The 22,474-nt window shown below is 43.1% G+C and overlaps 3 protein-coding genes across 4 annotated transcripts; 1 reads left to right on the top strand and 2 right to left on the bottom strand.

The window, feature by feature from the left end:
* LOC101782003 (39S ribosomal protein L47, mitochondrial) lies at positions 1-2,496 on the bottom strand. 2 transcript variants are annotated; one of them, XM_004964349.3, is made up of 4 exons: positions 2,393-2,496; positions 2,104-2,302; positions 1,211-1,368; positions 1-348 (listed from the first exon to the last, which is right to left on the bottom strand). In XM_004964349.3, the coding sequence occupies exons 2-4, from the start codon at positions 2,273-2,275 to the stop codon at positions 241-243; spliced, it is 438 nt and encodes a 145-aa protein (XP_004964406.1). In that variant the 5' UTR covers positions 2,276-2,302; positions 2,393-2,496; the 3' UTR covers positions 1-240. The 2 variants fall into 2 exon arrangements, with proteins under 2 accessions (XP_004964406.1, XP_022681474.1); XM_022825739.1 differs by having other exon boundaries at positions 2,104-2,441.
* A 529-nt stretch (positions 2,497-3,025) lies between these two features.
* LOC101781592 (nucleolar protein 10) lies at positions 3,026-10,245 on the bottom strand. The gene is made up of 16 exons (XM_004964348.3): positions 9,970-10,245; positions 9,755-9,853; positions 9,578-9,669; positions 8,862-8,962; positions 8,441-8,531; positions 8,043-8,101; positions 7,835-7,958; positions 7,687-7,755; positions 7,062-7,114; positions 6,674-6,782; positions 5,926-6,096; positions 5,678-5,836; positions 5,127-5,219; positions 4,849-5,025; positions 4,219-4,409; positions 3,026-3,837 (listed from the first exon to the last, which is right to left on the bottom strand). The coding sequence occupies exons 1-16, from the start codon at positions 10,103-10,105 to the stop codon at positions 3,444-3,446; spliced, it is 2,118 nt and encodes a 705-aa protein (XP_004964405.1). The 5' UTR covers positions 10,106-10,245; the 3' UTR covers positions 3,026-3,443.
* A 1,902-nt stretch (positions 10,246-12,147) lies between these two features.
* Positions 12,148-17,194, top strand: LOC101781199 (LIMR family protein Os06g0128200). Its single transcript, XM_004964347.3, has 14 exons — positions 12,148-12,847; positions 12,962-13,047; positions 13,738-13,856; positions 14,062-14,172; positions 14,328-14,426; positions 14,585-14,707; positions 15,154-15,216; positions 15,289-15,353; positions 15,448-15,557; positions 15,639-15,753; positions 15,837-15,902; positions 16,323-16,433; positions 16,539-16,605; positions 16,691-17,194. Exons 1-14 carry the CDS (start codon positions 12,498-12,500, stop codon positions 16,736-16,738), a joined length of 1,533 nt encoding a protein of 510 aa, XP_004964404.1. The 5' UTR covers positions 12,148-12,497; the 3' UTR covers positions 16,739-17,194.
* Positions 17,195-22,474: the final 5,280 nt, after the last annotated feature.

Raw genomic sequence — 22,474 nt, 5'->3', positions numbered from 1 at the left:
TGGCTTGAAAGAGCAGTTGAATTGACAGACAAAATGAGGCACAAACATGCATATCACATTACAAGAAAGCTCAATTATTGGAACCGAGATGCTAATGTCAACAAAGCATGTTGCAAGTATACCATGGACATAAAAAAAAGGATTGGTCTTACACGTCTCCTGGGACAAACATACAACACAACTCTTTCTAAGTGCTACTTATCCTCTCAACCTTAGTCCCACAGGAAGCGTATGAGTGAATTAGAGGGTGTTGATCATCCGCTTCATTTCTGCGGACCTTCTTGGGTCAGGCTCAGCTATGGCCCTCTCAGTCAAGACATGCTTTATCCGGCACATTGATTTCTTCACCTGAAATTATGCAAAGCAAAAAAAAAATCCCAAGTTCAAGAGCAGATATAGAAAAGGAAATGGAATGGAAGATGAAACACATGCAGGAAATGTACAGTGATGAGAAGAAATGCACATTACATCAACAAGAAAGCCCATGTCAGTCTCTATCCCCACCATAGCAATTTTTTTTAGTGTTTTTCAAATGTTTATAATTATTTTTGAATGGATGGGTCACCTTGCACAGGATGCCCATGTTTTCTTTTTCAATTCTGCTGTGCCACACACAAAAGAAAAATGATTTCAGATCTGTTTCCATACGCTGGGAGGTGGGAACTAAACATAATGCAACTGATAGTTCATTATGAAGCCGCTGTCTTTTAACACATAAACTTTAGGTATGCGTTATATTGGCTACAGGTTCTGTTGTCAGATACCCCAATTCAAGAACATTCAGTAACACATGAAACACAAACGAACCCACTCAGTTTAGTCAAATGTATTAGATTAATCTGTCAGGACTAATAGGAAAAACAGTGTTTAGTATGATCTGCAGTTGTAAAGCTATACCCACAGTTGACTCGATAATAACTAGCAAGCTCATGAAAGTGAAATCCCAATGTAAACAATAAGCAAACAAAGAAACCAAGAAGACGGCCAGAAAAACAAAATTTCGATTTCAAAAGGGGGGAAAAAATCTTTGATGAGAAAAAAATGCAGTGCCCATAAACATCATCTTACAAAGCATATCATAGTTATTTCATGAAACCAAAGCCCCTTCAACTATTGTTACACATGACATCGACATGAATCTGTGGAAATGAGGGCACAAGTAGTGTAGTTAGTTGCATGAGGAGCTGTGCTATTGGTGTCAGTCAAATACCTTGGAAATACGCTCTGGATTTGGAAAACGCAAGTTCTCTGCATACAGCATCTGTCGCTGAGTCATAAGCATATTCTTTTCCTTCAGAAGAACATACCAAAGCTTCTGAAGATCATCCCAAGATTTTAGACGCAGTTCAGAAGCCTTCCAACTACGACCTACCAATTAATGCAACAAAAAAGGAAACAATATTAAGTTTTGTAGAGTAGTACAGTGTTTACACCATAAAAATGTGCAGAATAAGTGCAAAATACTAAAGTATGGAATGGAAACAATGATATGGAAAGACTCACTTGTCAACAATTACATGTGTAGTAATGCAGTATGAAGGCAAGAAGGTACAACCATTTCAGTATTGCTATTGAAGAAACCCTCTCAGCTACACGCAGATATGCTCATATTTTAAGTGTTACATGTGCACAAGCAACAGCAGCCCATAATTGACTCCAGAGCAAACAAAGCCGGTTTTGGCAACGCTATACATAAGCATGGGAACTTCCCCACAAGACATAATCTTCAGGAATGTCTAGTGTTTTATCGAAGGAACAAATAGAAGCACACATACTACCTTAATCCTAACTCGAGATTCAGATATGAAACACAGCCTGAGTATGCAACACTGTTAATTTCTAAAAGAACAACTTAATGGCATATAATTTGCCATAATAATGGATATGCAAATGAGTTTTGGCATATAATTTGGCTAATCTGAACTCGTATCAGGGACAAAATTGCAATCCAACACAATCAATGGGATGGTTTGCTCCACCATCTACCGCTAACCACTACCGATGAACGAAAAAAATCTAGATCTAACCGCAGCGAATCTGCGAGCCGCAACACTGGTCTATAACGAGGCGCAAGCGGCGGGAGGTAGGGGAGGGAATGGATACCGTAGTGGGGAGGGGGCTTGTCCTCCTCGGTGCTCCGCTCGACCTCGAAGAACTCCTCGAGCGGGTTCTGCGCCTTCCTCACCGCTGACGTCGACGCGGCCGCGGCGGACTCGGACGCCGCGGCAGCGGAAGAGAAGAGGCGCCTCCCGAGCGCCCTCGACAGGGACAGCATCGCGGCGGCGGCGGCGGCGGCTGCGTCCTGCCAGCACAACCGATCAGGGAATCCGGACACCGGAAGCGTTCGATTCGAGGAGGGAAGGAGGGGATGAGGGGGAGGCGAGTGAGATACCGGTGGCGGCGGCGGCGGCGAGTGATCGGTGGGAAGGGTTTAGATGCGAGAGGGTTTTCTCTTGGAAATCTACGGGTGTGGGAGTAAGACACTGACCATGTGGACCCACTTCTCTTTCGACATCGCTTCGGTGATCAGGTTACCATTCCTTGCTAGGGAAGCTGGAAATGAAGTGCGACGAATACTAATAACCAAATACTCACTCCGTTCCAAATTATAAGTCATTTCAACTTTCTTGAAGAGTCAAAACATTTTAAATTTGACCAAATTTATACAATAAAGTACTAACATTCATGATACCAAATAGATACCATTAGTTTCTTCACTAAATATATTTTCATAGTATATCTATTCGGTGCCATAAACTTTTGTAATCTTCTCTATAATTTGGTCAAAGTTGAGATGTTTTGACTCTCCAAGAAAGTTGGAATGACTTATAATTTGGAACGGAGGGAAGGAGTAACGATTAAACAAATTACATTTGTGTTGGTATTTTTCTTAGTGAATAATTTGGCAGCGTAGCATAAACCCTCAAGTCTCAACAATGCCGTCACATTTAGCACGTCGGTTCTCTCTTTGGAGCCCGTCCAAGCATGATTGGGACGAAAAAATGCCATAATTGTTCCCACCTGGTAAAATAAATCCACGGTCATATCATACCAGGCATCCAGCAACACACTTGTCCAAGCGACAATTTAGAAAACACAGCACACCTTATCTCTTTTACGGGGCAAATCCAATACAAGATTGACCAGAAGAGAAATTAAATTATCTAACTAACTTCTCTAACTACAAAATTTTGAAGTACCGAACTCACTGCTATGCCTATTGTAAAGGGATAGGCTTTTGAGTACCACGTTTTACCCGGATGCAGTCAATTTGTACTCTTACAATGTATTACAACACCCCGGCACTTTTCACCAGCTAAATGTGAACCACTCTTGTGTGAGTCAACTCCCAGGGAAATATTCCCATTTTTAAGTTTACCAAAACCGTGGAGAAGGCAGGATGGCACAGTGATGGCCCTACACCTCGGAAACCAAATCACAGCTCATCCTCTGCCCCTGCCCCTACCACCCCTGCCGCCTCTTCCACGACCACCCCTCCCTCTGGCTCCGCCTCTTCCTCTGCCACGATTTCCACCAAACATATAGAACTCAGCTTTGCCCTGCTTCAACCCCAGGGCTTGTACACCTCTCCTCTTGAAATCATTTGGTCCTTCATCATCGCTAGGCGATTCTTCCTTGTGCCTTCTTCCGCTTCTAGAGATGAACGAGATCTCTCTTGAACCACCAGGTCCATACTTGACCTTTTCAAGTGCTTTGGAGTTCTGTTGCTTTTCCAGAGCAGCTATCCTATCCTCTATGGGCACAGAGTCCTCATTAGATAGGGACGCGCTATTCAGAAATGCTTCAGCGTGCCGTTCATCCTTGACTTCGTATAACCTGAAACATAGAAAGCCATAGTTACATCTTCGATGTACCAGTACAATACAGTGCGCATAAAATGCGACAAAAGAGTCTAGCCCCAGTTTACAAATGCAGTAGGGAGGAAAGAATCACTCAGTTTAAAAATGCAATAGGAAGCCACGAGCCAATCAGCTTAGAAATGCACGAGCTTAAAGCAAGACATATGCTTATACAATAAATAAAGCTTATATGTGCTATCCTACAGCTTAAAAAGATGGAAAATATGCACCCAGGGTACAACCAAATGGTATAGTTAAGAATAAAAATTGCACCCTGTGCACATCAGTACATATGCACACAAGAAAATCTGAAAACTCTAGGGCACATGCGCAGTTCACCAAAATGATGTAAGCTCACCTTATACGCTTTGAATTATGCATGTCATTGTCACTGTCAGACATTCCTGATGCATCAGATGCACTAGCATCTGATTGTTGCTCATCTTCGCTAACACTCTCAAAATGCTCTTCAATTAGGCGGGGCTCCTTGGTGGCCACTTGAGGATGAAGTGCAAGGTATTCCCTTGATTCTTCATCAATTTGGAAATCCTGCCAAATCAATGGGAGAAGAAATCAATTACCATTGATAATATAGCATTAATTAGCTTACAAACTCATGAATGATTAAAGAGCATAAGTAGAACAAGATTCAAGTTGTAGTGGGCCACCGTATGAAGTTAGACACACAATATGGCTAATGACAGCTGAAACCTCTCCACATTCAGTTCTTATATAAGGTTAAGTGTGGCTAAGGAAACACAACTCCAAGAGGCAGCATAGGTTATCAGAAATGCAAGTAAGAATGAGGACACAGAAGCTTCATACGCTAAAACAAAACAGCTGTATCGCCACAAGCATAAAGGGAAGCACGAGATCAGGTAAAAATCAAGGTAAAGGGATGAAATATAAATTGGATTTGATTTCATATATTACTGCCAGGCTAAAATTTGCCATACATTACTGACAAAAGCAGCAGTAGAGTTCCCACCTTATTCTCAAACATTTCTTTGAACCGTTCATCTTCCAATAGATCCTTATTCACTTTAAGTCTTCTATCCTTCTTCTTCTTACTTGATTTATCAGCATTCTCTGTATCAGCATTCATTTCGTCTTCAATTATACTGTCGAAAATCTGCCTGTTAACCTTTGGTATCCTGACGACTCGCTGCATGAGAAAAAAGAAAGAAAAACTTTGACGTTCATCAGGGTAGGGTAGGGTATGGTATGAAAAGCTTATAATACAAATAAGCAGGTGAGCAAACTTACCGTTATACGAGATTTTTGCTTTTCTTCTATTTTCTTTTTCGTCATCTGTTCTCTAAGTGCCTTATAGTCAACAGGAGCAGCTGCTGCCTGTTGCTGCAAAAAATATAATACTAGTAAATACCATGTCTCAAGTGTATTTTCTTTAACCCAATCGACTGTACAGAAACGGACTAAAGCCAGTCCATGATGGAGTTCAACTATACAGTTAGATGCCTAACTATGCATGCAGCAGTACTTGAGAGTACAACTTAAGTACAACCACGCAGCTAAATCATCAGATGCATTAATGAGCTTTCCATTCAGGTAATTTCAACCATTAGATCCTGAGTTGTACTCAGCCAGTACTGAACAGAGATTTATATTGCAAAGAATCAACTAGTACATTCACAAAAGAAAATGCCTTCAGGTTACAAATTCAAGCATCTAGTTGACAGCAAACCTACTTCAATTTCCAAGTTAAAGTAGATTACAGCTCAAAGAATATATATCCGTCAAAATGTACATTCTAAAGAAAAGCTCAAAAAAATATGTATATAAAAAACCAGATTTACCTTCTTATATAGTTCATAACGCACGATAAATCCATGTAAATGTACTCTTACAGCATTGGTGCCAATGTATTGAGTAAGATTCAGTCGCTCCATCTCTTCTTTAGTCAGAAACTTGTATTCATCATACACTCTGCTATCTGATTTCTCTTCCATCTCCTCCTATATAAAAGTAACGCAAAGAATGAATTGCTTAGCCAAGGATTACTAAAAACTAACTATCACAAAGCAATCGAAGTAGTCTCACGCACAGTTAGGTTATCAAGATGTGAACACCACTTTGGAGCCGGGCCGAGTGCAGGAATAAAGTGGGCAGGTATCTGGCTATTATCCAGAGCTAATAACACTAAACCACTATTCCGGAAGATGCAGACATCATTGATAGCACCACCATCTGGTTCAATGCTAGTCATGTTATTTCCCTGAAAGAAAGATTGAAGCCATCATCCATCAAAGAACATCAAACCATGAAAATGTGTATCAGAAAGTCATACATCAAACCTGAAACCACAGAAGGAGTATGAAGTTAAGGAACTACTATAGAGTTCATAATGGATTACGACAGCCCATATAAATATTGATATGTCATTTAAAACAGCATGGCATATTATGATCATAATTCAAAAGGCCATATATTTCTAAACCCACACTATTTGGTTTGCCTAACAAATGCGAGTTCCCAAGTCCAAGAACTGAGTTAAAAGCAAGGGTCAAGCAGGGATCAAAACTACTCAGCATTCTATATTTCTATTTGACACTTGAGATTTCTTTAAGGCTATGACCTTAAAGGCTTCAACCGAATTTCTGCAACATAACAGAAATTTGGTTGAAGCCTTTAAGGACATAGCCTTAAAGACATGTCGAGCAAACAAACATCCAGCGGCACATCAAATATCTGCAAAGTCTTAGTTTGCTTCAAACTCATATCAACACTGATATGGTTGTGTGATCACACCATGAAATAAAGAATATAGAAGTTTCGGGAAAGAAAGAACTCACTGTATTAGGATCCCAAACTCTCACTATGTGCTTATCAGCGGTGATAAGTTTAGGTTCAGTAGAATTAAGTGTCTGGTGCCACTTGATATTTAATATTGGACTACCGTACCTGTAATAGAAAATAACATTAATGACATGGTCCGCAAAAGGTACAATATAACTCAAGTGTGGCAGTTATATAATAGAACTGAAAAAAAAATGGGTGGAATGCAGCCAGAATGATATGATATGGGAAAGGGACAATCAGTAAAGGTACGACCCCATTTGTACTGAACAAATATAGTAGGAAGTCTCCATCTAGTGAGATGAAATTCCAATGAAAATAGTCTAATTGACTATTGATAATGAGCTGGAAACCCGTCTTCACATGAAGAAATACAGAACTTACATGTGATCCTTAACTCGCAGAGGAGAAGACATGCGTAGATCATATATTGATATCTGCAGAAAATCCCAAATTCGTTTTAAGTGTATTGCATAAAAATCATAATTTTAAAAGACTTGGTTGCATGAAGATATAAAGAGACAAATATTTTGTTTCTATATATAAAAAGGTCTCAAAACACCATTAGATTAGCCAACTGCATATTGTTGTGATACAAAACAGCCAAACTCAATAAATATTGAAATATGCCAAACTCAACAAAACAGCCAAATTTTTTTCATATTGTTAGACTAATTGTTGGTCAAAGATTACGAATTTGAATATTGAAATATGTGCGCGCCTTATATTTTGGGATGGTTGGAGTAGCCACCACAGATAGTTACAGAATAGAAGAAATGTTATTTACATAAATTCAGAGCAGGAAACAAACATAGATGAAGTGAAACCACATAAACCATTCCAAGGACAGAGATACTGTAAAATTTGCCATGCATATTGCAAAACACCAACATTTCTTAGCTATACAGGAGGTAGTGAATATAATAAAAACTGCAAACTTGATACTCAGTGAAAATAACTAGGCCGAGAAATGAAATCAAACGAGAAATCAGGTAACAACAAACCATACCTTTCCCGTGCTGCTCCCTACTGCCATAAGGTATCCTTGATCTTCGTCAAACTGCAAAGATGTGACCTCCTGCAGTTTCAAATGTGAGACCCAGTTGCAAAAAGTAAAACATCAGTGTATGAGTCTCTATTGAAGAAAAACATGATACCTGATCATAATCTTCAGAAGAAACAGCTGGAATATTAATCCTGCCAACAGAAGACTTTTTCCTCATATCAAAGCACTCAACTGCACCATCCTCACCACCACAAGCGACAAGCCCATGGACCATACTGTGAGCACCGCAAGAAAATCAAGAAGTTATACTTGATATTAATATCACCTGCGAGACATGTAAGTTAATAAAGAATGACTACCTTCGTGTAACCGCATTTATTGCTGGTGATTGGGAGGAAAGAGAAGCAAGGAATCGTCCCTGCAAGAAGTGCATTTAAAAATGTGCAAATAAATATTTTATCTAGAAAGACTGAAAGCGAATAGCAAGAACGAAAAAGGCATCATTCTGGTTTTGTGTCCTATTTAAACCAACAGAAGGACTGTGTATTTAGTGCAGGCACAACCAGAATTAATATCACCAAAATCAAATAGAATGTATGTTAGGTGGAACTCCATTCAAAATAATCTGCTTAAGTTTATGAGAATCCTGATTCTGTATTAGGTGTCAAATAAAATTATAAATATGATATTTTGCTGAGTCACTAAAGATAAACAAATTACTCAAATGTATATGACTAACTAAGTAATGAAAGTAGACCTGCTCTAAGTTGATTCTGTACAGATCTGGTGATGAAGCAGCGCATAGCAAGTCGCACGACCAGCAATCGTAGGCCATGCCCCTTCCCATTCTGTCAACGAAATCATTATAGACATTCGAAATATGTGAGATTGATATTTGGAAGAGGTATGTCTATAAATTTTTTTATTGATTCCCTAGTATTAGATGTTATCATCAAATAACAGACTTCTCTGTTTAGACGAAGATTATGAGAACAAATACACTATGTATTAACTTAATACAGAATGACTTTTAATGCCAAAATAATTAATAGTTTCCTAAAGATACCCAGGTAGGTGACAAGTATATGTTACTACTGCACAGAGTGTGGAACTAGATGAGAAATGCATAGATAAGACCAAGTCATATGATATAAAAGTATGTTTGCACTCATGCTAACCTTGGAATTCTCAAGCTATAATGGCTTCCATATTTTGCGTGCAGATTTACAGAACGATCAGCACACAAAAACGCAAGTTTAGAATAGTCATCACCAAGGATCTGAAGAAAGAAACAACCAAACTTGTTAGGGAACAAATGTGGGCATCCATAAGCATATTAGGATATTTCGAGCAGCTTTTTTCCTGTGTTTAATGCATCAATTAGTAACCCTCTACACATTCCATGAAGAAACAGTAACAATTTTAACTAACTATGTAATATATATTATATAATGTTAACTTCCTTGGCACAAGATAAACAGCCCATCTTTCTCCTTTGTCACCCTCAAAGTCACTTCTACTATTTATAGGGAAATCGAAAAAACACTACTATATAGAATTCCATAGTGTCAGGTGCAGAAAAAGAATGTGGTATGACACAGAACATGTAGGGGGTGTATATGTCGATGAAGTTACTGTGAAATGGAATGTTAGTTAAGTACAGAGGAATGCTGCGGTCAAAAGGTAAATAATTGAGTGGCCAGAATAAGTCGAGCATCAATATAAAATGAACAGAGACGAACCTCACAGAAATCAATTAACTATTAAAGCAGCCAACTACTCAATGATGGTGACTACTCGACCATGAATCAACATACAAGCCTGTGAATTCTGGAATGGAATATGGCAAGGCATTGTTCAATATTACAAAATAAATGTGCTTCACTAGGACTACCTGGAAATCTATGATTTCTGAAATCAAGTGCCTCTCAAACTTCATAGACAATTCCTTCAACTCATAGACTTTAACTTGTGGCGGGTAGATGCCTAGCATATAAGCAAGAGAAATAAGTATGCCACATTGCCTATTATGAATAAATTAAGCTAAACATAGCCATTAAGCTAGACACACCTGAGGCGATCACGTACTGGTCATCAGGGGTGAGCTTGATCTTGGTGGTGGCGGTCTCGAACCTCAGGTCATGGATCAAATCCAACCTCCGCTGATACTCTACACCCAAACAACGAAAACAAGAGGCGCGATGAATCAACAGCGACCGCAAAACTTCCCGCACTAATCCCACAACAATGGAGAAGATTCGCGGCGGGGTGGTGCGGGAGAGGCACCTTCGTCCTTGCGGAGGGCGCGCTTCTTCTTGGCGAGTACCCAGGGGGCGACGTAGCGGTTGCCGGTGAGCGAGTAGAGCTTGACACCGTTGATGGAGGTGGACTTGAGCGTCCCCGCGCCATGGTTCGCCGCCATACTCAAAGCGGCCGCCGGAGCCCTATCCCGCGCTCCTCGTAATCGTCGTCGACGGCGCCGGCGAGGTGGCGGGCGCCGCTGCTAGGGTTTAAGGAATTTGGAGGGAGAGGAGAGGACAGAGTCGGCGGCTGTCGCTGGTGGTGCCCGCGCAGGCAATAGCCCTTGTTCAACGGAAAGGTTTCGCAGCCGTTGGATCTCGCTTTTGCAGCCGTTGGATGATCTGAAGTGGTTGACCTTCGTGGGCTTGATGCTGCTAGTTAGTGCTATTATGGTCGTGGGCTACTCGTCCTCGGCCCATGAGTTCGGTGAGATGGGCCTGCCATTACATTCTTTTCTACTTCTCTGCTGAAAGCATTCGGCATTCGGCGGCTCGAACCGCTTGTATGCCGTGACTGTGTTCAATGCATGCTTTGCATAGGCTCGTGACTGCCGGCCGGCGACCGCCATGCCCGCCGGCCACTCATCTCAAGCTCTGTGCAGCAAGTCATCACTATCACAGCTCAGCTCACAGACAAAGAGTCACAGTAGGCTGAACAGGGAAAGCAACTCTGGGAGCGTTTGGAACCGCGTTCTCCATGGCGGCGTTCAACGAAATCGAAGAATTGCACCGAACGGCGCGCGGCGGCCGGCGCTTCAATCCCGCGGCGGGATTGGAACTGCGGGCCGCGAAAACGCGACCGCGGAAAAATCGTCGCGGTACCAGACCGCGCGCCTGCGATACGCGCTGCCCGCAACCGCGGAAACAAACACGGCCTCTGAACCTTGCGCGGCTGCATTGCCCAGTGCAGAGAACACTGCACATTTTGTCATAGATTCATCTGAACCTTGCAACGCTTTTACAGACATGTTTGTTTGAGCTTCTCGATAGCTTATCAGCATGAAAAGAAAGAGTTTCCCGATAACTTATCAGCGTGAAAAAGTAAGAAACTCAAACAAAACAGTAAATTTCTCGTGTAGCTTCTGAAAAGTCAGAAGTTTAGAAAAGCTGAATTTACATGGGAAACTAAAAAACTTAATTTTTCGACCTTTTCGTAACTTTTTTGTGCGCCAAAAAGCTAAACACATCTTGTAAAAGTTAGTGTTATAGTGTTAGCTTTTCATGAAAAATGCCAACTGCAGCTTCCCATAAAAGCTCAAAAACTTTTGAGCTTTAGTACTTCTCCGCCGGTGAGTTCGATGTCGTCGTCGACGACAAGCAAACCGGCGCTCCCGTCAGTTCTTGTCCATCCACCTGCAACTCGCGTTTCGGCCAAGCAGAAGCTAGTGCAGTATGGCTAGTAGGTCAGCATTTTACGTTGTTCGCTATCTTTAGTTCCGGAAAAAGTAAAAAAACATCTGTGCTTAACTTGGAAGAGAGGTATTGACCTGCGAGGGGGTAAAGAACCTAGGAGAAAAACGGAGGCATGGTCGGTGCAGGGTCAGTGTTCTTCGAGTTGTCTGACAGATGCAACAGTCTAAAACCAAAGACTGCAGTTTTTATCTACCACACGCACTTTAGCACTTAAAACCTGCAGGGCCGCAGCCCATGATTGTGCGTTTCCGTGTTCTGAAACTGACAAGGAAAACAGGACATTCCCGCATTGGGATGATTGTTTATGCTATCTCCTAATGGCCCCAGGTCGTGGATGTGGTTTACAAGGGATGGCAATTGCAGCAGCTAGCTGTTGGCAGCTGCTCTGATAAAAACTATTTTCTCCGTTAGCAGCAGCCACCGGCTGGGACGTGTTGCCTGGATGCAGGATGCTAATGTAATTCCTGATGCCTGATTTAAGTAAAGGATAAGAAGGATTCACCTGACAAAACAAAAATCTCCAAGACTTAAACTGAAAGCAATCGCGGTCACCTGCCATCACCAACCGCGGTCACGTCCCCAAAGTCGCAATCAGAGCTTGAAACATGCCAACTCCTCGGACCCTTGCACCGCTGTACCCAGGCAGTAACCACCCGCCCGTGTCGCCTCGCCTGACTTTGGCCGCCGCCCCCAAAGAAAAGACACGGCCCGGCCAGGCGAAATACACCCGAAAACGCCCCAAAACGCCGCGCTCCTTCCTAACCCCAATCCGCGAAACCCCAACTGCACCAAACCGCCCGAGCCAGCCGGCCGTCCGCCTCGGCCGCACGCTGCTCGCCAGCCTAGCCCACGCTGCCCCCCCTCCTCTCCCCCAGTCCCTTTCCCCTTCGGCGTCGTCGTCAACCCACCGCACCCCCACCCGCCGCTCGGCCTCAGCTCCGTCCTTCTCGCCTCCACCCTCCGGCGCTGCCCAGATCCCGCTCGCCGGTGGTGGGCCCCCCCGCCGCTGGCGCCGGAGCAAGGGGGAACCCGAACTGAACCCTAGGAGGGAGGGAGTGACAAGTTAGTGAGCGCGCCGAGATCCGGCGGCGGCGGGCGGCGATGGGGGACTTCAACCTCGCCCTGGTGATCGTGGCGGTGGTGGTCAGCGTGCTCGTGCTGCTCGTCAGCGTCTACCTGCTCGTCAACTACCAGCACCCCGACGACGCCAACCAGGCCTACTTCCCCAAGCTCGTCGTCGTGTTCGGCCTCACCGTTGCCGTCCTCTCCATCCTCATGCTCCCCGCCGACGTCGCCAACCGGCAGGCCTGCCGGAAGGCAGTCTACAACGGCGCCTGCAACCTCACGCTCCCCATGCGGACGCTCTGGCTCGTCGTCTACATCGTCGACGCCGTGCTCGTCTTCCTCGTCATACCCTTCGCCATGTTCTACTACGAGGGCGACCAGGACAAGTACTGACTGCATAATCCCTTCTCTTCATTCGAAAATGGGTTTTCTTCCCCTTCTTTTTTTTTTTTGAAAAGATGAAGTTTTCCGCTGATTGGATCCGCCTTGCTGGTCTGCAGGTCCGTGGGGAAGAGGCTCAAGACCGCGCTCATCTGGGTTGTCGCTTCCGCGGTGGTTTGCGGCCTCGTCCTCGGCATCCTATACGGTGCGTGCGGATCAATCCAAGCTTCCCCATTTCTCTCTCACCCAAGAATGCCCTTCTGAATTCTCAGATTTTGAATGGTGTTTTAGTTCAGTTCAAAAAATGTGGCATCTTTTGCCTGAATCTTGAGGTGGATTTCAGTGTTCCCTTGCGTTTGGGTTTGAATTGGAGTGAAAGCTTCGATCTATCATCGGTTTTCTTCATGAGTAATCAGAGTTGTCGTTCTCATACTGCTTAGATCTGGAATTGAGTTCGTCTTGTTGCTGCCTCGTTGGGCTGATTCTTCCTATGCTTTGTCAGCTTAGTTTAGAACTATGCATATTTTTACTGTACTCTACTATGTTGTTGAAATTGGATAGGCATTCCTTTACACGTGGATTCTTTTTTAGTTTAGGCCACAAAAGATTAGCTTGTCTTGTCTGGTTTTCCAGTTATATGACTATGGGATAATCTATACGACTTTGTTACATACCAAAATTACGTAAGAGGGAGATGCCTTGATGAAAACCTCACCTTTTGTACACTTCCTAATGCGCGAATTACAGATTGCTAACGGCATGGGATGGTTATGGCTAAACATTTTTATGAGATCATCAGATATCAAAATTTTAAGTTCCAACAATGTCAGATATTTTTAGTCTGTTAGGTTGTGTACCTTAATAGGCTGATCCCATTTGCATTTTGTTGCTTCAGGACTTGTGGGTAAAGTGGACTTCACTGTCAGGCACCTATCTTCATCAGTTGAGACGTTTCCAAATTCATTTTCTGGATTCTCAAGCGGTCAGCCTTGCATCAGTTCATTGCCTCGTCAGGTTAGTATTTGATGGAATCACCCTTCTTGCTGATGACTTATAGTCTGTTTCTTTTCTCTATCTTCTATTTTTGGCTAAATGAGCACTATTCTCTGACTGCAACTATTTGCTAGCATTCATAGTTCTCCAGTTTATCTGACTATTAGGCCTACAGATTTGGTGACTAGTTGCAACTTACCTTACCTCTCCTGTCTTGTCTTTTCAGTGTGCGGCTTCTACGGCATCGGCTAACTCTTTGACAACTTGGACAATGCGTGCTACCTTCCCTGAATATGTCGTTGCTCTTACGACTATTGTTGGATCTGTGCTTTTCACCGTGAGTTTATTTCAAAACTTGTCATTTCTTTAGACATTGCGAACTGTATGTGAAATAAGAGCCTTGTTCATCCAACATTTGTACTGCTGCAGTCATGCTGTCAGTTTTTTGCAATTTTGCCTTCCGTTTTGCTAACTATATTGTTTGCTTGGTAGATATTTGGTGGTGTTGGCATTGCTTGCCTTCCATTGGGACTTATATTCTCATTTGTCCGGCGTCCAAAAGCTGTCATCACACGCTCACAATATATAAAGGTGCGAGCACATTCTTATGTACAACATTTTGGTCATAAAGGATGTTTGCCTCCACTTGTTACTGAATTTTTCTGTTGCTTGTGATTATTTGGACATCATTATATCCTTGAGGTTAAACATGTGCTTTTGTTCAAAAAGGTTAAATATGTGCCCTGCAGGAAGCAACTGAATTGGGAAAGAAGGCCAGGGAGTTGAAGAAAGCGGCTGAAGCCCTTCACCAAGAAGAGAGAAGCGGGAACAAGGGCAGGAAATGGCGCAAAAACGTGAAGGCTGTTGAGAAGGTATGTATTCCACCTTTAGCCTTTTTCAGAGTCGTGCTAAAAAGTAAGAGCGGGAGATCCGCTACCTAGCAATTTATTTGGTGACGGTCCAACTTAAGTTCTTGAGGGCTTCTGCCCCCCATCTAGCTATTGGAAACTTTGCAGTTTGCAGTTCTCTTAGTTTCATGTCTATTCATAACCGGAATAAAGAAGATATCAATTCCAAATATTTGGCTTAGAAGAAAAGTTAAGAATTTTGACATGTATTTATAGAAGTCATTGAATTTTTGGGTTTTGATGGTTAAATTGTTCCCCATTGAGCTGGTGTCCATATGCATTCCTCGTAATGTTTGTGCAGTGTTCATGTGGAGTACTATCAGTCCCTGATTATTGTAGTAGACTTATTCTCAATGTTCTGTCATTCTTGTAGCAACACTAACTGCTAAGTTCGCTCTTTTGAACATCAGGAGTTATTACTTCTGGAAGATGACATGAAGGCTCTGGAAGAGATGTATCCTCAAGGAGAACAGGTGACACAATATAAATTCTCATGTCATAGGTTTTACGTGTAAGGTTTCTCCTTAACACCTGTTCTGGCACAGGCTGAGGCTACTTGGGCATTCACAGTCCTTGGGTACATTGGAAAACTTATATTTGGTGTTGTTGGGTGAGTGTAAATTTTCTGTCCTGTACTTCTACTTCTCTCATTTTCAAGTCCACTTTCCCAAGTGATTTCTTCTGAGATGGTGTTATGCGTGCAGGTTAATCATATCAATAGCCTGGGTTGCACATATCATCATATACTTGTTGATTGATCCTCCTCTATCCTCATTCCTGAATGAAGTCTTCATAAAGTTGGATGGTGTTTGGGGTATCTTCTGATCTTTTGCATTCTTGTAAACTTATGCTATTGAGGAGAATAGTCCGGTCATTCTTCTGATTTATGTACCAGGTCTGCTTGGGACTGCCGCCTTTGCATTCTTCTGCTTCTATCTCCTTATTGCAGTGATTGCTGGGGAGATGATGCTTGGCTTGAAACTAGTTTTCATCACCATTCACCCGATGAAGTAACTAACCCATTCTGTAGCATACTTTTTTTCTGCAGTTTTGCTTATTGGATCTTGTTAACAAACCAATCAATTTATTTCAGATGGGGAGGCACTTTAATGAACTCTTTCCTGTTTAATGTTGGACTCATTCTACTTTGCTCCATCAGGTATGCCATCAATGCCATCTTTGAGGCACACATGTTCTGTTGTATCTTAAAAAGTTATTATGCAGTGTCAATGATAGTTATTGCATTTCTGTAGCATGCCCTTTGTGTATGGTTGTTTTTGAATTTCCATAATATGTAAAGAACATAATAGTCAGCGATAGTGCAATGCTCATAATCTACCATGGTGAATGGACCTAGCTTGGGTTTTCCTATGTTCTTGCTTTGTTACCGAAGATGAAAATGGCGACTACATGAGCATGAATTTTGTTGATTTAATCGGTTTATTTCCTCATGTAAAGAAAGGTCATAACCCCTCCATGAGTATTGATTGCCTATATTCTATTTCAGTTAGCGCTGTTTTTCATGATATAGAAATCCTTTTCATTTAGATATCATATTTTTCTGCTGTTCTTTGTGCAGTGTGATTCAGTTCTGTGCCACGGCTTTTGCCTACTATGCACAAGCAACTGCAGCTCAGGAGATCTTCGGCCACACATTGCAATCTCTTCGTGGAATTAAGTACCTTTACAAGTAAGTCCTGGCAAAACTGAAGACATGAAATTTGTTGCTTTTGTGCATTGCTCTTGTGTACATTAAATTTTGAATGCATTCTGATTTTTAACCAAATGTATACAGGTACAACGTTTTCCAGTATGGCTTTGTTGCTCTTGCCATACTCACGCTCTTCTACTATGCGATATTCGTGAGTCTCTCTTCTCAAGTTTTTAGTTATTCACATTAAAATCTATTGGGGGAAAATGCTGACTGTTATTTCCAACACTTGTTAGGGATGGCGAAAGAGGAAACCGACAGGAAGGTTCCAGCTCTCAAATTGATTTGTTGCCTTGCCCTGTAAGTGAAGCTTGACGGACTCAACATCATATTTGTTCAGTTAGCGTTGTATATGATCAACCAAACCAAACCATCTTCTCGAAGAGCCAAGGAACTGCGGCCGGTGTAGATTATGAACTATGAGACCTCTGAAGGTGGGAATGGGGGAGCTGTTGGTTACCACGGACATGGATGTTAAAAGTAGAACCCAGTTGATTTTGCAGTGTACACATTTCTTGTATTGGCTCTTCTTTTACGTCTGTGTATTATTGATGTTATTCTTGAGAGATGTTTGGTGTGATTGGGTACCATGCAGTTCCTGTTGTTCCTTTTCTTGGCTGTGTCTGGAGTTATTTTAGGTCAGTCCATTGCTTTATATGTATCATACTGTGATTACAGCACGAGGCTCTAGGTTGTATTAACGATGTCTATGCTTGTCTGTGTCACTGTCTGGGATCCCAGCTTGCTGTCTGTGTCACTTTCTACCAAGCAAACATGCGGCGGCCAAGAATTGCCTGAATTTCTTGCCAGTGCAATTTTGCGTTCAGTGTTCACTCAGCAATTTGAAGACCGTTGTTGACTGAATCTTTGAGCACTTCTCCGTCGATCCAAAACAAAACAAAAGAAAAAACAACTGAAAAGTTCAGACCAACATGTCCAATGTAAAGCTCAGGTAACGAACGGGTTCCGAGAATCTGCTGCGCGAGTGCCCAAAACTTTGAAGTCATCAGTCGCCAAAGTTTCACGTCATGAACAGCTGCGGAATTCAGACTTCAGAACAATAGAGAAATGAACAGCTGCGGAATTCAGACTTGAGAGCAATAGAAAAAACAAAGCAAATGACGTCATTGTAATATTCCGATTGAAAGTAATCTGATGGCATGTCCTTGCTCCTGGAACTTTTCACGTGGGAAACTAATTGGTATACGTTTAGTACAGAAGAAATGAGCAGAGCATGTGTTGTTCTCTGAACTCTCCGATGACCTCTTCACCATCTTAAATCTCCGATGACCTTTCACTATCTTAGAATGTCAACGAACTAGCCAATCATAGTACTACGTTCATGGTCCAGACAATATCGTCGTTGGCGTCCTGCGGCGCCGGCGAGGATTTGTCACTTCCGGCCATGGCTGTCGCGCCGATGAGAGCCCTGGCATAAACAGAGGAGTAGCCTTGGAGGCTATTGACTATTGACATCATGAGGGCGGCGGGAGGGAAAGTGTAACTCTCATCGAGAGGATGGTATTAGGAAGAGTTGGGGTAATTTTCTGAATTTTCTTTCCACAATACCATGTTCAACTAAGGGTTGAGGATACATATTTATAACTGGCCTAGCAGCTAAGCATCAAGGCATATGCTAGTCTAAGATGCCTTTGATGCTGTCCTATCTAGTCTAAGATGCCTAGGATTGTCCTACCATAAAAGTAGTCAACAAAATGGTGCTGCAGCAAGCATATGCTGTAGCCCCACTGTCCTCCATGTCCTTCAATCAATTAGTACAGCAGATGACCAGCAGCAGGACTAGGACCAGCAGCACATATGCCTTGATGCTGTCCTATCTAGTCTAAGATGCCTAGGACTGTACTACCCTAAAAATAGTCAACAAAGTGATGTTGCAGCAAGCGTATGCTGCAGTCCCACTATCCTCCATACCCTCCAATCAATCAGTACAGCAGTTGACCAGCAGCAGGACTAGGACCAGCAGCACAGCAGCTGCAGCCCCACTACTAGGACCAGCAGCAAGACTAGGATCAGCAGCAAGACTTATCCAGCAGAAAGCACTCTCTTCACGATGGCGGGGAACCGATGGGACGGATCCCATGTCCCAACCACCCCGGTCTCCGACATCCGGTGGCCACCGGTCAACAACACCCGCCGGAACTTGGGGCAGCTCCAGCGTACGGTGGTCGAGCACGGGTCACACCTCACACGACGACGGTGCGGCTGAGCAGCGCGACGACCACTCGCCCTCGATCCCCGCAGAGATCCCTTACCGTATTGCCTGGCCACCGCCGCCGTCCCGGCGGAGAAAGGGACGAGAGAGGAGGGCGCGGAGCATGGAGCAGGCGGAGGAGGAAGGTTGGGAGGAGCATGAGTACGGCCACGACGACGAGATGGTGCGACTGGGCAATCCGAATGTGTCACCGGGCGCAGCTTGCCAGCCAGTCTATCTCGGCGGCGGCGGACGGGAAAGAGAGCCGCGTGCCCGCGTCGCCGTTGTGACTTGTGAGAGAAGAGAACTGAACTACAGAAGGGACCATTTTGTAAATATAGGGCCGCAAATAGGGGTTTTATGTAAATAAATGGATCGCGATTAATAGTGCGATCCGATTTAGGGGGGTTTATATAAATATTTAGATCGCAGTTATGAGGGGCTAATTTGCAAATTTTGTAACCGCCGTCCATTGTGCTAGGCGGACATGCTCGCCTCCCCTTCGGGCGCCGGCGGCGGGCGCCCAGCGTCTACAGCAAGCCCAGGAGCTATACTGCTTTTGCCGCACCGCTTCCTGCTCCGGATGGATAATCAGTTCGGCGTGAAGGGCTCCAGGTACGTATTCGCCGTCGTCGGCAGAGGACGGCAGCCGGTGGCAACGACAGGAGGAGGCGGCGGCGGTAGCCGGCATCCGAGGAGTAGAAGGCGGACACGATCTGGTAACGCCCGCCTCCTCCCCTTGCCATCGATGCCGTCCTATTTGGTTCTTTCCACATGTTGAGTCATCCAGTGATTGAATTTGGTCCTCCCTTTTCACCCCTGAATTCTCAGTTTCCTCTAAAATCTCAATTCACACGCACAACACAGGTTTGTCCCGTGAGCAAATGCCTGCTCGATCAACATATATGGTTGGCTAAGGGGCAGAGTTTTGCACCTCATGTCTTGATGTTAAGTGAGACGTATAAGTGCACAACACACAGACGATAAGGCACAGGGATGAATATATATTGAGCCAGAGACCAACTTTCAGACAAACGTAGCAGGTACCCCTGATTCTTGAGTGGTACAAACTCATGAGCAATGTGATTACACCTCGTGACCGTGAAGTAAGAAGTGTGAAGAAGTACGGACCAATACGTCAACTGAACCAACAATGTGGCAAGCAAGGACCATGCTAGCTTAAATGGTACATTTGACGAGCAACTTAGGTGTGAGCAATGCAACTAGCATGACCATTAGTAACATAAGCATGAACAAAAATGCCAGATCATATACTGCTGGCTGCTGCAATTCAAGAGAAGAATGGCGTGGAAGAGGACGTTTGCATGGAGGAGCGGTGTCTGGTGCAGTGCGTGCATGCAGTGGTGCGTCGAGCGGTCGACGCGGCGGCAGGCAGGCAGGTCGTCGGTGTAGAACGCTTCGACGGTAGAGAGATGCGCCATCTGATAGAAATGTGACTAACGCTCATCTGACGGGAATGTGCCTATAACACACTGCGGCATTGGCATTGGCATATAATTTGAGTTAACACACTGTCCTCGTACTGTCATGTCTCACATTAACACGGATACATTTCAGTCCAGAACAAAGCAAGCCACGGGTCAAGTTTAAATTGCCATTAGCTTGCTATTTTAGACTAATTTTACAAGGGGGTTTGGCACACTTGAATAGTTGAATCTACATTTTTTGAGGTGTCACTTAATCTACGTGAAGGGTGAAGTGTTGTCTCAGCTCATCCATGATGCACGTATTACCATGCAATACATGGAGACGCCATGAATGTTCTCAATGCATAAAGTCACCTCGTTCATGAATGTACAAGGATTGGGATAATGAAAATCGGCAACTCGTATTGCCAGTTTCCTCTAAACTCTCAAGTCATATGCATATCTAAGTGTTTTTTTTGAGTGAATGAAATAATATGTAAAAGAACTGGCCTAGGCCCTAAGGGCAAGTCATATTTCTGTGAAGTCATGGGGATATATAACGTACGAGGCAAAGACGAGGATGTGATTCATGAAGGGTACGGTGTGGTTCATTTGCATGACTAAAAGGCAAGAAGAGCATGCTGTGAGCAATGCAAAGCCATACACGCACATATCAGCTAGAGCCATAGTAAGCCTAGATTAGCATAATACACTTTATGATTCACAATAGAATATTAGTGGGCGAAAAACAAATGATGTATATATCAAAACAACAAAAAATTTGTGTAAAAACATGTACTCTTAATATAGAGCGTGGTAGCTTAGAGGGTGTTGGATCCCCGGGCTAAATTTTAGCCCCTGTCACATCGAATATTTGACACTAATTAGGAGTATTAAACATAGGCTAATTACAAAACCAATTTCACAACCCCTAGGCTAAATCGCGAGATGAATCTATTAAGTCTAATTAGTCCATGATTTGACAATATGGTGCTACAGTAAACATTCGCTAATGATGGATTAATTAGGTTTAATAGATTCGTCTCGCGATTTAGCCTAGGGGTTCTGCAATTAGTTTTATAATTAGTTCATGTTTAGTCCTTCTAATTAGCATCCGAATATTCGATGTGACACGGACTAAACTTTACCTCCAGGATCCAAACACCCCCTTAATTCTATTATTACAAGTCTTCTTTAGATTGTTCCTTATCCAAGGCATGGAATCAGTTTGCCTTCATCTCTTTTACAACATAGAAAACAAATGATAAATGCTCTCCTTCCACACCCAGACCTTAAGAAGGTTCGTAGGAAGAGAGAAAACCCTATCAAGTTCTCAGAGGCGAGCCATGAGCCTGTCCGACCGCATTCACATACCCTTAGATCTTTATTTCAGGCGTTTTCAGCAAACTCGTTTTTCAGATGTTAATTTGTCACTTACAGTTAGTTCCAATTTCATTTCAGGCGTTTTCAGCAAACTCGTTTTTCAGATGTTAATTTGTCACTTACAGTTAGTTCCAATTTCATTTCAGGCGTTTTCAGCAAACTCGTTTTTCAGATGTTAATTTGTCACGTACAGTTAGTTCCAATTTCAGGCACTATGTTACCAAAATCATCTCACGCGTCTTAGGTCCTGTTTGGAACCTTCGGACTAAACATTAGTCCGATGTTTGGATGCTAATTAAGATGATTAAATATGAGCTAATTGTAAAACTAATTGCATAAATCACAGTTGATTTATGAGTAGAATCCATTGATTCTAATTAGTCCATGTTTACTATATAGCACAACATGAATCATGGACTAATTAGGATCAATGGATTCTACTCATCAATTAATCTTGACTTACGCAATTAGTTTTACAATTAGTTCATATTTAGTTGTTCTAATTAGCATCAAAACAACGGATTTAAATCCGAGGGAGCCGTTAAGGCATTAAGGAACAAAGTTGTTTCAAAGAGCTTCTTTTTGTGGGGCCGGGGGGAATCTTAGAATGTAAGCCATGTTCAGAACGTTGCAAGTCAGCAACTAGGAATATGCTAGACACGTCTTGACTAGCACTCCAGAGTCCAGACAGGAAACCAAATATGTACCAAGCTCAATAACTCATCTCTACCAGCCCAGCTGATGTGGTTGGCTACAAGCCGAAAAATGGCCGCTGGACCTGGATGTCCTCCTGACTCTCCGTCCATTATCGTATTATTGTTCTGCAAGTTGAATGGCGACACTGACAGGGTCTGGCATGAGCGTATGATCATTTCCGAATCCAACGAAGACACTGACAGGGTCTGGCATGAGCGTATGATCAATTGTGTTTGTCAGATGAATCAACTGAGGATGCAGGTAGTTACGGCGAGTGGCAGTCGCCGTGATGGCATGATCGC

This window comes from Setaria italica, chromosome IV (assembly GCF_000263155.2).
Source record: "Setaria italica strain Yugu1 chromosome IV, Setaria_italica_v2.0, whole genome shotgun sequence".
Taxonomy (NCBI): Eukaryota; Viridiplantae; Streptophyta; class Magnoliopsida; order Poales; family Poaceae; genus Setaria; species Setaria italica.
This window is presented reverse-complemented; position numbering and strand designations above follow the sequence as displayed.

What these genes read in the sequence shown, in the direction of transcription:
- LOC101781592 (XM_004964348.3), bottom strand. Translation starts at nt 10,105, where the DNA reads ATGGCGGCGAACCATGGCGCGGGGACGCTCAAGTCCACCTCCATCAAC. An exon ending in ATAAATGCGGTTACACGAAG is followed by an intron (nt 7,959 to 8,042) that starts GTAGTCATTCTT and finishes CGGTGCTCACAG; the next exon opens with TATGGTCCATGGGCTTGTCG. An exon ending in CACATCTTGATAACCTAACT is followed by an intron (nt 5,837 to 5,925) that starts GTGCGTGAGACT and finishes ACTTTTATATAG; the next exon opens with GAGGAGATGGAAGAGAAATC.
- LOC101782003 (XM_004964349.3), bottom strand. Translation starts at nt 2,275, where the DNA reads ATGCTGTCCCTGTCGAGGGCGCTCGGGAGGCGCCTCTTCTCTTCCGCT. An exon ending in CAAGCCCCCTCCCCACTACG is followed by an intron (nt 1,369 to 2,103) that starts GTATCCATTCCC and finishes ATTAATTGGTAG; the next exon opens with GTCGTAGTTGGAAGGCTTCT. An exon ending in ATCCAGAGCGTATTTCCAAG is followed by an intron (nt 349 to 1,210) that starts GTATTTGACTGA and finishes GCATAATTTCAG; the next exon opens with GTGAAGAAATCAATGTGCCG.
- LOC101781199 (XM_004964347.3), top strand. Translation starts at nt 12,498, where the DNA reads ATGGGGGACTTCAACCTCGCCCTGGTGATCGTGGCGGTGGTGGTCAGC. An exon ending in TACGAGGGCGACCAGGACAA is followed by an intron (nt 12,848 to 12,961) that starts GTACTGACTGCA and finishes GCTGGTCTGCAG; the next exon opens with GTCCGTGGGGAAGAGGCTCA. An exon ending in AAAGTTGGATGGTGTTTGGG is followed by an intron (nt 15,558 to 15,638) that starts GTATCTTCTGAT and finishes TTTATGTACCAG; the next exon opens with GTCTGCTTGGGACTGCCGCC.